We start from the raw sequence: 14654 nt of genomic DNA, 5'->3' as shown, positions 1-14654 counted from the left end.
CTGGGGAAGCCTGTGTCTGGTAAAACCCTCTAACAGAAAACATCTTTCTCATAAGCCCATATACCCACACATTGCTTGGCAAGATCTCACTTTAAAATACATCTAAAATACAAAACTGCACGTTTTGAAGCACTTTGTTTTAGTGTTTCATGATGCAAAGTCAGTTCATCCAGCCCAGGGGTGACTGTCCAAGACGTTTTACAAGCCATTTATCTCCACGCTGTTTTGCTAACAGTTGGTGGCAAATAACACAGCACGCGCTCAAGCGATTCCCACGCACCCATCCCCTGAAATGACCCTCTCACCTAAACGCATTTGTTATTTATAAAGTACTCGAAGGGGCGTCCAGTGGCAGGCGTGTGAAAATAGCTCCCGCTACATGACACAGTGGGGTGAGAAGAAAACATCTTTGCTTAGTCTTTGAACTTACAGAGTCATTGCAGAAATGTCACAGAATAAGCAACACATTTGCAAACCTGTAGATTTGGGCAATTTTGAGTAAACCAGACGGTCAGCAGAAAGCAGATTTCCTACTATGCCACAAAACTCTCCTATCGCGGTCCCCGAGGGCAAGCCGCCCTCTCCGCCGTCGGGAGGCAAAGCTCTAATGAACCTCTGCGGGCACAGCTCTCACTCCGGGCTGCTAGTTGTCATCTGCCGGGGGATGCCCGACCCGGGGATGCCGCCACAGCACCGCAGCGAGTTTCCCCAGAGGCGCGGACGGACCATGACTCCCCCCATCCCGCAGGTCCTTCCTCCCCGGGGGTTCCCACTGCCTCAGCCTTAACCGAGGAGCCAAGCCGGGCGCTTCGCCGACACTCACTCACCCCTCTCGCCGGTCTGGAGAGCGCGGACGACGTCGTCGAGGTCGAGGTGGCGGCTGGTCTCGTCGAAGCTGTGCACGGCCATGTGGAAGGCTTCCTCCTGGAAGACCACATGGACGCCCTCCATGGCGAAGTAGCAGCTGCGCTCGGGGTTGCTGTCGCTGTAGAGCAGCGTGGCCCGGTTCCACTGGTGGTGGCGGAAGAGGGCCAGCAGCATCTCGCCCATCTTGGCGTAGGCGGGGGCCACGCGGGTGAGGTGCGAGTACTCGCCGGCCTTGGCGCCGAAGCCCGCGGCCAGCGCGCCCGCCGACAGCATCGGCACGTCCCAGTGCGCCGCCAGCCGCGCCACGGGCGCCGCCGCGTACTCGCACACGGGCCCCAGCAGCAGGTCGGGGCGGCGGCGCTGCAGGGCCACCATGTCCACCAGGCTGAACAGGGCGCGGTTGCCGCACGCCGAGTCCTCGTAGGTGAGCTGGAAGGCGTAGCCGGGCGGCAGACCCGCGCCGCTCTCCCGCAGGCTCCGCACCGCGTACTCGATGGCCGGGCGCACCCGCCCCAGCGAGAAAAGGTAGGCGTCGTCCTGCGGCAGCAGCACCAGCACCCGGATCAGCTTCTCCTCCTCCTCCTCCTCCGCGCCCGCGGAGCCGCCGCCCAGCGCCGCCCGCGCCGCCAGGACGCAGCAGAGGCTGCCGAGCAGCCAGGGCGGCATCGCGCCCGCCCCCCCCAGAGACGCCCGAGCTCCGGCAAACTTTTCGCCCCCCACTTCCCCCGCCCGCCTCGAAAATTGTTCGGTCGTGCTTTATTTCTCAGGTGTTTGGCGGACTCACAACCTGGCCCCCCCACCCCTTTCCCCGCCTGCGGGTCACGGACGGAGCATCTCGGCTGTGCTTTTCTCGTTCTCTTAGAGATAGACGACTACTACTATGATTGCTCGCCCCCCGCCGGATCTCCCCGCGGGGCTGCCGGGCTGCGCCCTCCGCGCTTAAGTAGCGCGGGAGCGGCGGCGGCGTCTCCGCACACCCAGCGCGGCGCGGCCGGGTTTGTGCGCAGGGAGGAGCCGGACCGGGCGCTCCCTCCCGCCCGCCCCCTCTCTCCGGCGGCCCCCCCGCCCTGCACACCTCCGCGGGCGGGCGGGGGGGTGTCCTTATCGCACGCATCTGACACTGATGTGTGTGTAATTCGTGTACCTTCCTGCTCGGCTCCCTGCCCCCCCTGCCAAGCGAGTCCCCCGCAACTGGAGCCGGGGAGTAAAAGGATCCCGTTGCACTTTCATAGTTTTTTGGGGTTGCTCCAGCCTTCTTAAGCTGCATAAGAAAAGCACTTGAGCCACCCCGAGGGCTCAGGGGTCGGTGCGCCGCAGGGCTGGGGCGTTTGGGGAAGGAGGGGTTGCAGCATCAGCACCAGGGGTTGCTGATGGGCTCTGAAGCAAGGCACCAGCCTGAAGGGCTCATCAGCAAGGCACAGGCACGGCTGTCCTGCTCCCATCTCCTCGCCTAGAAAGATGTCCGTGCACGGCATAACCCTATGAGGAAGTTGGCACTGGATATGTGACCCCTGCCAGTGTCCCTCTGGGGTCTTTCAGAGACCCCTGCACCAAGAAGGTCCAGATGCCATTTTTTGTCACTTCCCACAATTTCATGCCCCAAGCAGCAGAGGTTACCTCCAGTGAAGGAGACAAGTCCTGTTCTGAGATTATTTTCTTGGGAAAAAAAAAGAACTTTTTGAATTCTTGTGACAACACTGCCAGGTCAGAAGGGCATCCCTGTTCAGCTCTACTCACTGACCATAAAGCTGCTGTGCTTAAGATTTGGTTAGCGTCCATTTAAAATGGGCATGCCTTTTCTGGAATAAAGTAATGTGAAATGTGCAGAATGCTTTGTGAAAGAGGCTTTGGAATACCTGATCCTTTTTGACAGCAAAATCCTGAGGGATGGCTCTCTGTGGAGTTTTCTGTGCCCTGTGACAGCACATATCCTCGAAGCCAGGAGCAGGGCTGCAGGTTTGATGTTTTATGGTTATTCAGACAGTGCCAGGTTTGCATTCGAAAGGTGAGCGAACTGCTTCTGGCTTTACAGAAGGGGGTTGTTTAGTTCAGCACAGAGGTCGTTGTCAGGGCAGAATGTGTAAACTCAACTTTTGTTGCTGCCTTCACTGTGCAAGCTATGAATGGGAAACCTGCACTCCTGGGATGACCATCTGCTCACCTTTAAGATGCCTCTATTAAATAAAGAAAAGCTGGAAGTGCTTTTGCAATTACAACCGAGAAGTGAAAACAGCAGATAACACGATGTACAGAAATAATCACTGGCATTTATCAAACAAGGCTCGGTAAAATAAAGAAGCTCAGAAATTCAAAGATGGGTTGTGTCTCTGAAAAATGTGCCTCTCATAGTTTTATTTGATTACTGAATCAAACTTCAGAGTGTTCTTGAAGATTACATAAACATCCACCCTGGTGAAGCTGGTTTTGTGTGTTCCTGTGCTGTAAGTTATGTCAGGCATTTTTTGTTGTAAATGACTCCGTATAACATAGCAGAGATTAAGCAGAATGTTACAATATACAACACGCCAGCCATCTTCACCACAAAGCTTACAAAAACATTTTCTTAAGACACATTTTGAAATGCTGACCTTTGTAGTCATTGCTTTATGGTGACCCTACAGATGTGTTTACAACACTGAAATCTGGTCAGATCTCTCTTGATTTCCTCCTTCCCCCACCAGAATATCTTTTTCATTTTACATGTGAGCTCCATACTCTCCTAGCTGTCTTATTTGAGCATAAGCTGTGTAAACACAACGGAAGAGATAGTAAGCCCATAAATCACAGGGCTGCTCTCCCTTCACACGAGCTGCTCCTTGTGAGGTAAAGTACTGCTGGGAATGAAGAAGAGTGGGAGAAGCAGGGCTAGTATGAGGCAAAAAAAAGAAACAAAAGGCATCTAGCCAGTACTGTGTAGCAGTACTAGCATCAAAGTCCAATTTCAGTGCTTTCATAAAAACATTTGGCCCACAGTATGTGGTCCTTACTTACCTGAGAAATTGCATTCAATGTTAGGAGAGTCACAGTGTTTCTGTGTGCTCAAAATGTCATGAACATTTCTGTTGTTCCACTTTATCCTAAGAGGTTTTAAAAGGAAGAATCCCAGCCTGTGATTGATTTATTTTTCTGAGCCAGGAAGTTGTGCATGAGAATTTACTTGTTAATCTCCAATCGAAATGTCACTTAATCTGCCTCATCGTTAGTTCACTTACAGTATTTTCCATAGTTATAAATTCAACATTTCTCCACAGACATTATTTTTTTCAGCTACATAAATGCTTTTTAATAGGAACAAATCCTGCAGTTGTGGATTTGTAGCAGGCAGAATGCCCATGGATTTCAGTGAGAACAGAGATCTCAGGCTAGTCCTTTAGGACTAAAGTAATTTCGGACACGGGCTATTTTTCCCCCAGAAATAACTTCAGCACAAGTCAAGAATCACTTGACTCACTCCAACTAGTGTTAGCAGCAGCCTGAGCTGCCGATGCACATTTGAATTTTTTTCACAGATAGGTTCACTGAAAACACAGTCCCACCTACAGGCTGAAAAGATGAAATACTTCAATATCATCTGTACTGCAAACACACCCTGCCACTCAGACTTGCAAATTCTTTCCCTGTTTTTCAAGAAATTTATTATCTTTTTATTTTAAGGAATCTATGCTCTTCTTGAACATATCTACGGGATTTGTAAATGCAACATGATGTATCTTGTGTTTCTTCTTGTGTTTTGTGACCCTACCTTCATATACTTAGGTTATGTAAAAATCAACACTGTTTTCAGGTGAAAATACTGCAGCATGAAAACTCAAGATGAGCCAATCTGATGCTAAAAAACAAATAAATGGAAAGGGGACATATTTACTCATTTTCCTTTTAAGTGACACAAACTTCTGTGGAGATATGTACATAAGAACAAGATCACAGAACTACACACAAAACTTGGGCATACACACATATATAGAATAATTGCACTTCACTATTCTTGCTGTCTTAACAGCTTCTACTTCACAGCACCAAGTATGGTAAAGACAGGCAGGTGGATGTCATTTTTATTTTACAAATGGGAAAACCAGGAGATGGTAGGATGAAAAGACTGCCCCCCACTCCTTTCTCTTCCATAAATAATTAAAATTAAAGTTCTTGTCATGACAGTTTAAGGAGGAATAATACTTCTTGTCTGCTGCCTGCCACCGCAGACAACATACAACATGGGCAAAAGACAGCTTTATGCACAGCAAATGTTATTTGCATTAGTCATTTGTGTTTTACAGCACATGCATGGCTCCACTGAAGCTTGTGGAAGAACATACCGATCACAACTGGACATCAAAACCTTCAAGATTTTATTTCTAAGATTTTATTTTTATTTCTAAGAAGAAAGATGTAATTGTTTTCACTTTGAACAAAGTATCACCACATTTCCTCTGGTTTTGCAAGTATTTTTAGTCATGAGAGCAATATTGAGAATGCAACTCTTGCATCCTTTTTAACAGTGTAACTTTATAAATAACCTTGGCTCATACTGCCTGTCTGCAAAATTTACTTTCCTCTTCTGCCTATATTACATCACAAAATATTCACTTTGTTTAGGCAACCAATTTCTGTAATTTTGGATAATATCTGGGTATAGAACAGACTGTTATGCTAACTAAATTAAATTAGGAGGATAAATCATCTTGGTTTGGATCCAAGCATTGCTGTGATTTTCACTTGTTTTTCATTTCCATGTCTTAGATAGTTCAGCCTTGGATAGTTACTGCAGTGCACGGGACAATGGCCACCTTGTTCCTCACATAAATCTGTCTCCATCAAACAACTATATCATAGTTTGAGATAAATAGCAAGTGGTGAAATACAAATGTCTGCTGTGCCTTACCAACATTATGGCACTTCTGTCCAGTGGACCCAAAAGGCTTTGGAGAGCAAAGAACATTTCTGCTTGAGATTAAGTAACTCTGCAGTAGGTACCCACATTGCTTGTAAAAGAAATGTTAGAAATTGGTGTTCCTCAAAAACAGCTAGGAGCAGACATCCCAGATCCACTGACAACCAAGGAACTGGATTGTTGTTATGTTGTGTGTAAACTCAAAACAGGAACTATCCCAAAGTGCTACTTTCAGATGTATTCCCATATAAATGAAACATTTAAATGAAACATATAAATTCTTACAATATAAAGAAACCAGACATCTATGCTTTGTCTGGATATTCAGCTCTACAGGCAGTGTCAGTTTACATAGTAATATCATCCCAGGAACTGACTGATCTCTAAGAATATTCTGAGGGGAAACATGGGTTATTTTTTAAGCCAGATCAGTTCTTTGATAAGGTTTGCAGTTGTGTTGGCGTGGCAGAGGAAGAGATCTGAAAGGACAGCAGAAAGATGCCAGAGACAAGAGGCAGGAACTCCTTAGAATAGAAATTAGTGCTGAAATCTCTGGCTGTCTTTTCTCTTGCATGTTAGTTGATGATTAAAATATGGGGAATGCATGGAAAAAACATTTTTAATAGTGTTGACAGATCTTATTCCAATTAGCTGATTTAAAAAATATTTTAAATATTTAATTCAATAAAAATATGTGCTTCAGGAGTTCTGTCATTTCCAGTTTATTAAAGCACTAATGCGATTAAAAAAGTGAATGTATGGACTTAGTGGAATACACATTTGTCACTTGTCATCACATCATTGGAATGGGAACAAATGAGATTACTGAGTGAGAAGGACAAAAGCTCCAGGAACAGATGGATGGATGGAGGAAGACAAAGCACAGAGCAAAGAGTGGGATGCCAGTAGTCTATAAAGGGTTATACAGCAAAGCAAGTCAAAAGAGGAGATCTTACTGTTAATGAGGAACTGGCCATTTCGCACAACAGTTAATGTCATTTAATTAGGCCAAGATGGATAAGGGCTCAGCAAACAAAATGGACAGAGGTTCACAGGTTCTAGTTCCTGATAAAAGGCGGGCACTCAGCAGTGATCACTTCAGGCTGCCAGAAGCAGAGGCAGAGGAAATAGAGGTGTCCTCTTGCTTTATGCAAAGACAGAGAGGCCTTTTGGAAGTGTGGCTTCTATTTGCACACTGACAACAGACACCTCTAGGAAGTGATATCTTTATGTGCAGTTTATCATGTATTTCTTAAGAGCCTGCTTGTTCTTTCTTTTAGATGTGTATTTTGCTTTTGCTGACAGGGTGTTTTTGTCACATACATACACACAAAAACCTGCTTGATAATATTTAACTCGTTCTCCTATATGTGCACTTATAGACTAAGGTCAAAAGAACAGAAACACTGCTTACATTTACAAAAAAAAAAATAAATCCTAATGTATTTTGCTGCCAAAACATACAGAAAGAGCAAACATATGCAGTTGTGGAAATGTTAGCAGGAATTAGACACCTTTTTGAAGAAGTAAGTAATTTTAAACTTCTTTTTTCCTCTCAGATTTTCCCAACAGTTTTCACATAGGAAAACAAGGACAGAAAATACCAGGTTCTAATTCTTTTTGTTTTCAACACTAATTGTTCCACTGTTCTTTTAATACCAGACAGATCTTTTTAGGCAGATGACTTTGGCCAACTTGTTTCTCTCAAAGGCAATCGAGAGCTGGTGCAATGTAGGGCAGAGCAGAGTAAGACCCCAATATAATTTGTAGCTGAAGTGGGACTGTTGGGTTCTTGTGCACAACTGTTCTTGCCAAAATCAATTGTACTGCTGTGAGTAAAAAAAAAAAAGAGGCCAAAAAAATGGCTTCAAGTCATGCCCATTCTGGCAGTAGCTGATGTAAAAGAAGGGGCTTTGGGAATGGGCCTCCAGCCCCTAACTGGCTGTCTGGCTGGGTTTTGCTGCCAGACTTTACTGCCCTTCCAGATATGTCAGAACAACTGCACGTGTAATTGCTACTTACCCTCATTCTGTCAGTATGATTTGAGTGTAAAAGGTGTTTCTGCTAAACTAGGTCATTGACAGAACCGAGCTAGGGAGCGGCTCCGCATGAAGAAATGCCAAGAGCCTGGAGGGGGTGATAATCTTTAGTGCAGAAAACAGCTCCAGGTGAGTTGCAGCTACAAGATGGCAGGTGACCTTGATGATAAAATACACACACACACACCCCCTATATATATAGGTATATGTGTGTAGAAAATATTTTTTTTTTTACCATCTTTCCTTCTCTTGTGGTTAACCCTTACTGCCTACATTGAGCAGTGCCATTGTTTAAAGGGGTGATTGACCCTATGATGTTTGTGAAGGAAAGCTTTATGTACACAGCCTAGCAGCACAGGCAATGTGCAATGAGCAATGCAGTACTTTTCAGGTATGAGAGAATCACAAGAAGACAAAGCCATAATCATGACAAACTAATGAGGAGACATCAGGGAGACATGAGAGCAGTGAGAAGTGCAGCCAGTTGTGATAATAATCACTTTATGGAGGCAAAACGGTCTGTATTAATATAGACTGCATTAATTACTGAACACTTGCATGACTAGATGAAACTGTGTTAAACCAGAGGGATATTTCAAGCTGATTATATCCTCTATTTTGTTCTTGTCCAAAAAGTCACTAGCTGTATGAGGGAGGACGGAGCACATGTTAAAAATCTCTGACCAACAAACTGGAGAGGTAGTTTGAAGTCAAAGAAGCAATTTGGTAGTGTCCAGTGCTTTTCCCTTCAGGAAAACAGTACAGAATGGAGCTGCTCATCCTAATGAGCCACAAACTGAAGAAGAGTGAGCGATACAATGCTGTTATACTAACTGAAGTGCTCTGCCTCAGCTCTGAGCAATAGTCTCTCTGCTCTGCAGGAGTACTACATTTTAAGTATTATTGTTTTGAGAGAATCACAAACTGGAGAGTTCAGAACGGAAGAACCAGCATTTGAAAGCATGTCCCCCTGAGACAGCTTCAAATATTAAGTTTGCTTAGTACAGAAAAGAGAAGACTGAAAAGACATATTGTTGTCCTTCCATATGAAGCAGATGTTTTAAAGATAGTGATCAGTTGGGTTTTTTTCTGTTCCATGCTATTGCAAAGACATCCCATCCCATTCGTCTAGGTAAACTGCAAATAAATAAAGCTTTGTATGTCCCCTGGGAATACCTTTTTCCTCTGATCAGCACCTAACAATGGAGTCCCTCAGGAATCCATCTTCCAGCAGCCACTGCTAACTAAGGAGTTTTCTGTCCTTTCTCCCTGTAGTTATAAAACTGTGAAACAATTTAGCAGTTTAGTATAATTTTTAGTAATATTCCAAATACTTCCAAGTGAAAAGGACACAAAGGAAAAAGCCTTTATATAACTTGTCACAAGAGCTTTGACAAAATTCACAGTTAAGATGTCCCTCTTTTCATCAGCTTTCATGTGTTTCTTTATTTGAAACAATGTTACTGGACTGTGTCCATGAAGCATCGTTAAAAAGGGATGTTAATGAGAAGATCACCAGAACATCTGAGTCATAGCTGAAAAGAGAAACTGAGAACAGACTTTTCAAGTAAAATAAGTTTCACTGGAAATGTGTGAAATTAGATTGTAATGTCAATGAAAAATATGGTCAAAGGAAACAAAATCCTAGAAAACAACTTCCATGTAGTCTGTCATTTCCCCTCAAAATTATCAGCTGGAGCATTAGCAGAAGAAGCTGATGCAAGAATTTTTTTGTCCTTTCTCCTGTATTTGGAGATCATTCCCAGTGCTATGGAGTAGTGATGGAGAATGCTTGGAATAAGAAATCGAATCCGGAACATTGAAAGTTATGGACTGTACCAAACAAATGATTAGGAAATGCATTTCTTGCCTCTAGTTACGCTACGTAAAAAAAATCTCCATGTGCCATGTCATGCCATGACAGATGAAGGAGCAGTTCAATCTCAGTATTGTGCAAATCACTACTTTTTGTGTAAGAGTATCAGGAGGATTCTCTGACCACCCTAATTTTATTTTTTTTTGGTGCTAATTATTTTCAGTTTCATAAATTGTGAAATTTAACCTTTAATTGTATTGGTATTATGTAAGTATATCCATTGTCTGCTGTTATAGGCACAGAGAATACTATTCTGAGGGGAAAAATATCAGAGGCATCTATAAGGAAAAAAGGGAATTCCATTATTACAAAAATATCTGACAAAACCCACACTCTTAGACTTTGAATTCTGAAATACACACTAAAATGAATGATGATACTTCTTTGTCAGGAAAAAGATTAACAAAAAACTGGTTTGTATTCTGGAAAATTCCATATATGGGCAAAAAAGTTTTATGTAGTACAATAGCTTGGTGATGCTCAGTTATAGTAAAAGCTAGTTTAAATTTAGTTACGAAATTCAAGGATGTGTCCAAGATCCAGAATTTTGGCAAAAAATGTATCAATGTGATATTTAACATTAGTTTGTTGTAGTAGTTTAAGTTGTGATTAATGACAGTCAAAGACGTGATTTTCATTTTTTTTTTTTTTAGTTTATCACTCCTCCTCCTCAGTATATGAAATCACTAACATTTTATTTCCCTTTTTAGATGACTGGTGCCTCACTGTTTTATCTTAAGCAAAGAACAGGAAATGGAAGGCAGGAGCTCTGGATCCACATCTCACAGCCCAGTCACAAGACTGAGAGTGGAGACCAGAGTGGGAGTCACAACTGCAGACAGCACATCTTTTTCTGAGATCAATATCCAAAAAAGGTCTTAAATGAAAAACAAACAATAGTTTCAAGTTTTGAAGTGCAAATCTTTCTGGAAAATTGGAGTAATCTGCTATAATACTGTGAAGCAGGGGTAGTTTATCCTGAAGGCAAAAGTTTGGAAAAGTATCTTAATCTTAGGTACATTAATAATGTATATAATTAATGTACAGTAATGTATAATTAATAATGGATTAATAATGTGCCCCTCCAACTGACATGTTGAACTCTATGAACTCTATGAACTCTATGAAAAGAACACAGGAAGATCTGAGTTAATTGAATGTATGCACACCTACTACTTTTGATGATGTGAGACAACAAAATATTATTGACTCAGCTAATAAGTATGCTAGAACATTTTAGCCAAGTGTATTAGGGGTAAAATTGACAAGCAGGGAAATGAGACATGAGTTATAATTGATATGTTTGTTACGAAGAAGCAGAAAGCCAAATCTAATTTTATTGGAGGAAGGGCGGGGAGAGGAGGGGAAATCACCCAGCATGTCACTTCTTTGAAAGGCCCAAGGATTCCTAGTATAAGTGTGCTGCTTATCTGATGAGAAGGAGTGAACCCTGGTTTAAAGTTCCACCCAGAATTTTTAACCTCTCATCTCAGCATCTCTAACTGTGAACAATGAAACTGGGTGTCTCCTACATTTGACAAATACAACTTTTATTGTGTTTTACTCAAAAACCCTGCCTGGTAGTGGAGAACAAACTGACGCTGAGTAATTTGAATGCATTATCTGCACTGCTGCAGGTATGAAGGGGGTAAGAGAGGCAAGTGAAGAGGACCTGCACCCCAGGGAACACAGGTGGGATGAGGCTGTCTGTGAAGTGCGCTTCTACAGTCTACAAAAGGTCAGCGAGATTTCTGCTATCAGTGAGGGTTTTCTCCCTAGCAAGCATGAGCATGCAGCTCTTTTGAAAAAGAAAAAAAAAGCGCCTGATATTTGGTAAACCTCGTGGTAGCATGAAGACTGAGGGACTATATACAGCAGAGAGTGTACACAAAGCCATCATGGATATGGAAAAATCAAAACTTGTCTCCTTCTTTGAGTGAAATATCAATTTTTTTTGGTCCTCCTAAAAATATAACTATTTTCTTTTAATAATGAGGCCCCAAAAGTTGAAAATATATCAAAAGTCACAGCTTAGATTCAGTTTTCCTAGCATGTTCCAGTTTGAATCAGGACTTCCGTTGTTTCCACGAATATTTAAATTTAATGTCAACTTAATTTTTTAATTTAACTTTACACATTTTTCAATTTCTGAATGTACACGTCTAAGATTGCTAAACTGGAATTCTAAGAAGTCTAATGCTTTGTTGTATCAGCCAAGGTGAAATTAATACAACAGGAAACTGCACAAAGATACTTCAATTCTCACACCTGAGATTGCCATATTTGTATGATTTTGTAATGGGAGCTGATAACTATTTGCTTGAAGTGGGCTTATGGAAATCCACTCAACTCTGAATTCAAATGGTATATTTTGAGCCCTGTATGTAAATGGGCGGTGTTCATACAGTTTGATTTTCAAATTAGATGTGAGTTTGAGAAGTTAGTATATACTCCGCAGTCAACAGTAGATAGATTTATATCTGTGATTAAATAGATTTAATGTACTCAAATATAAACAAATCCAGACACTTTACAGAAATTTCAGTGCTGTATCACAAGTTAGATGGTTTCCCTAGAGCAGTGGTGCAAATAAATGGTGTAAACATATTACAGATTGTGAAATACTTTTCTTAGAGTATCATCTCTTTCTCCTTCCTCAGTTCCATGTATGCTCATTTACCTTTTGTTTCACACTTTTTTTTTACTGTCTTCTCTTTTCAAAACTTCTCATTAGCTTTTTTATATATTTCTTTACTTATATTTTCATTTATTATTTTAAATTTTTATTTGCATTTTGATTTCATTTTAATTTTTACTTTTCCTAAATGAAATATAAGCCAAATGGCACTGCAATTCCAATCGGAATTTCTGACCACATTTTTCCCAAGAAACTTCACATGAAACAGCAACATCTATTCATTCGCTTGCTGATAATCATTAAAGCATACTGAAATCAATTTATACTATTCAACTATGGTTGAGTTCAGTCACATATCTTTAAATACGCTGCTTAAGAGTGAAGCCAATGAAGAGCTGTGAGCAGGGTCTTTCTCAGAATATGTCTTATTAGTTCACCATGTTTCGCTACTGCCATCTTCTGGCACAAGGGATAGTTCTCCTGCAGTTTCCCAATTGCTTTTGAAATACTTAATCGTTTTTTCTCTTTAGCAGTATCAGCATAGTTTTTTGTTCATTTTGGCCTTAGATAATTTATCTCTAATTTTGCAATGTCCTTTTAGCCACCTGTAATTCATCCACCCAAAAAAGATTGGAGATATTGCAAACATAAAAATTAGTATTATAGAACAAATATCCTTTGCATTACCAAACATTGTATTGCTACAGAAGATGTTACATATATTATTAAGTGTAGCTGTTTAATAAATATTTTTGCCAATATTTATGCTGCTCATATTTTACTTTCAGACAACAAATTAATTATTCAGATCTAGGCCTGATTCTGTCTTTAAATTCCTATTTACTACACCTTTCTATTTTCATATTTAAAATATAGATAAAAATATTTGCATTGTTTAAGCTCCTACATTTGTGATCAAATAGCACAGTGATGTTCTCTCAACCATCTTTCACCACTACATAATCAGTATTTGAAAGCTAAGCAAAACTTCCAGCACTTAAGTTCGTGGAGCCTGAGGTGCTCTGATGTCCATCTGAGAACATTTTCGCTGACTGAAACACTCTAAGCTCCCAGATCACTTCTGCAGATAAGAGAATGCTGCTATTCTGGGAGGCAGAAGTGGTGTTTGGATGCTCTGCAGGTGGCAGAAGTCCAAGCCAAGCCCTGACCTGTGATTTATCCTCTTCAAAGCAAGGATGCTATGCCAGGATTTCTTGAAAACATGAAATCTTGTAATGAACATCTTCCTCAAACTAGGCTACTAAGTGACTTCACCATTACACCTAATGTTACCAGACACACCTCAGGCCTTGGGACTGACCACTCTGGGTGTCTATAGCCACCATGAGAATGTGCTGAAAGAAAATAACCTTCCTAAATGAAAACATTGTTATTAGAGAAAAACAGCAGCAGGGAAAGGAGGGGAAGAAGGTTACAAACTAAATGCTTGAATATCACATCCTTTTCTCAGAAGCGTCTATAACTTCTAAGGCATTAAGCTGAGCCTTCCCTCAGGACAGCTGTGGACAGTCCTGCACTTCAGGTCTGACACAACCACCTCAGAATCATTTCCACTTCTTCTCTGCGCACCCCCACCCCCCTCCCCCAAAATCAGACATTGTTCAGTCCAATTTTTATTTTATTTTAGTCTCTTTTGCAAAGAGTACTTCCATTCACTGATCCATCCTTGATGAACTTCTGCCTCAGGGGAATGGTAGCCAGGTATCCCTGAGTGCTGGAGTGAGCTCAGGGAAGGGCAAAAGAGCTGGGAAGGAGACTAGAGCACAAGTCCTGTGAGGACCAGCTGAGGGAGCTGGGGATGTTTAGACTGAAGGAGGCTCAGGGGTGACCTCTCACTCTCTCCAACAAGGAGGTTGTAGCCAGGTGGGGGTCAGTCTCTTCTCCAAGGCAACCAGAGACAGGGCAGTGCTAAGCTGCACCAGGGGCGGTTTAGGTTGGACATTAGGAAGAATTTCTTCACAGAAAGGGTGATTAGACATAGGAATGCACTGCCGTCCCTGGAGTCACCGCCCCTGAGGGTGTTAAAGGAAAGACCGGAGGTAGCACTTCGTGCCATGGTTGTGCTGGGTCACAGGTTGGGCGCGATGCTCAGAGGACTTGTTCAACCTAATTCACTTTGCGATTCTCCCAGAGGCAGCGAGGGGAGCGGGGGTACGGAGACACGAGCCCCGCTCCCCGCTATCACGGGTGCGCACAGATCCTCTGCCATCCCGAGCTGCCGGAGCCCCTCACGGGCCGCCTTCCCCCTCCTACCCCCCGCCCAGGGCGGCCCCGCTCGGGCCGGGCCGGAGCGGCCGCCCCCGGTTGCATCAGCCGCGGGGCCGA

General features: G+C 42.8%; 1 protein-coding gene across 2 annotated transcripts in view; it reads right to left on the bottom strand.

The window, feature by feature from the left end:
* NPR3 (natriuretic peptide receptor 3) overlaps positions 1-1843 on the bottom strand; it is a 47923-nt gene extending 46080 nt beyond the window's left edge. For both annotated transcript variants that reach the window (XM_051804467.1, XM_051804466.1), the window contains exon 1: positions 828-1843. In XM_051804467.1, coding sequence (XP_051660427.1) covers positions 828-1533 — 706 coding nt within the window. In that variant the 5' untranslated portion in view covers positions 1534-1843. The remainder of the gene's footprint in view (positions 1-827) is intronic.
* Positions 1844-14654: the final 12811 nt, after the last annotated feature.

This window comes from Manacus candei, unplaced genomic scaffold (genome assembly GCF_025592945.1).
Source record: "Manacus candei isolate 608988 ecotype Guabito, Panama unplaced genomic scaffold, ASM2559294v1 h1tg000061l, whole genome shotgun sequence".
In the NCBI taxonomy this organism is placed as follows: Eukaryota; Metazoa; Chordata; class Aves; order Passeriformes; family Pipridae; genus Manacus; species Manacus candei.
Note: the sequence above shows the minus strand (reverse complement) of the source record. Positions and strands in the feature narration are given on the sequence as shown.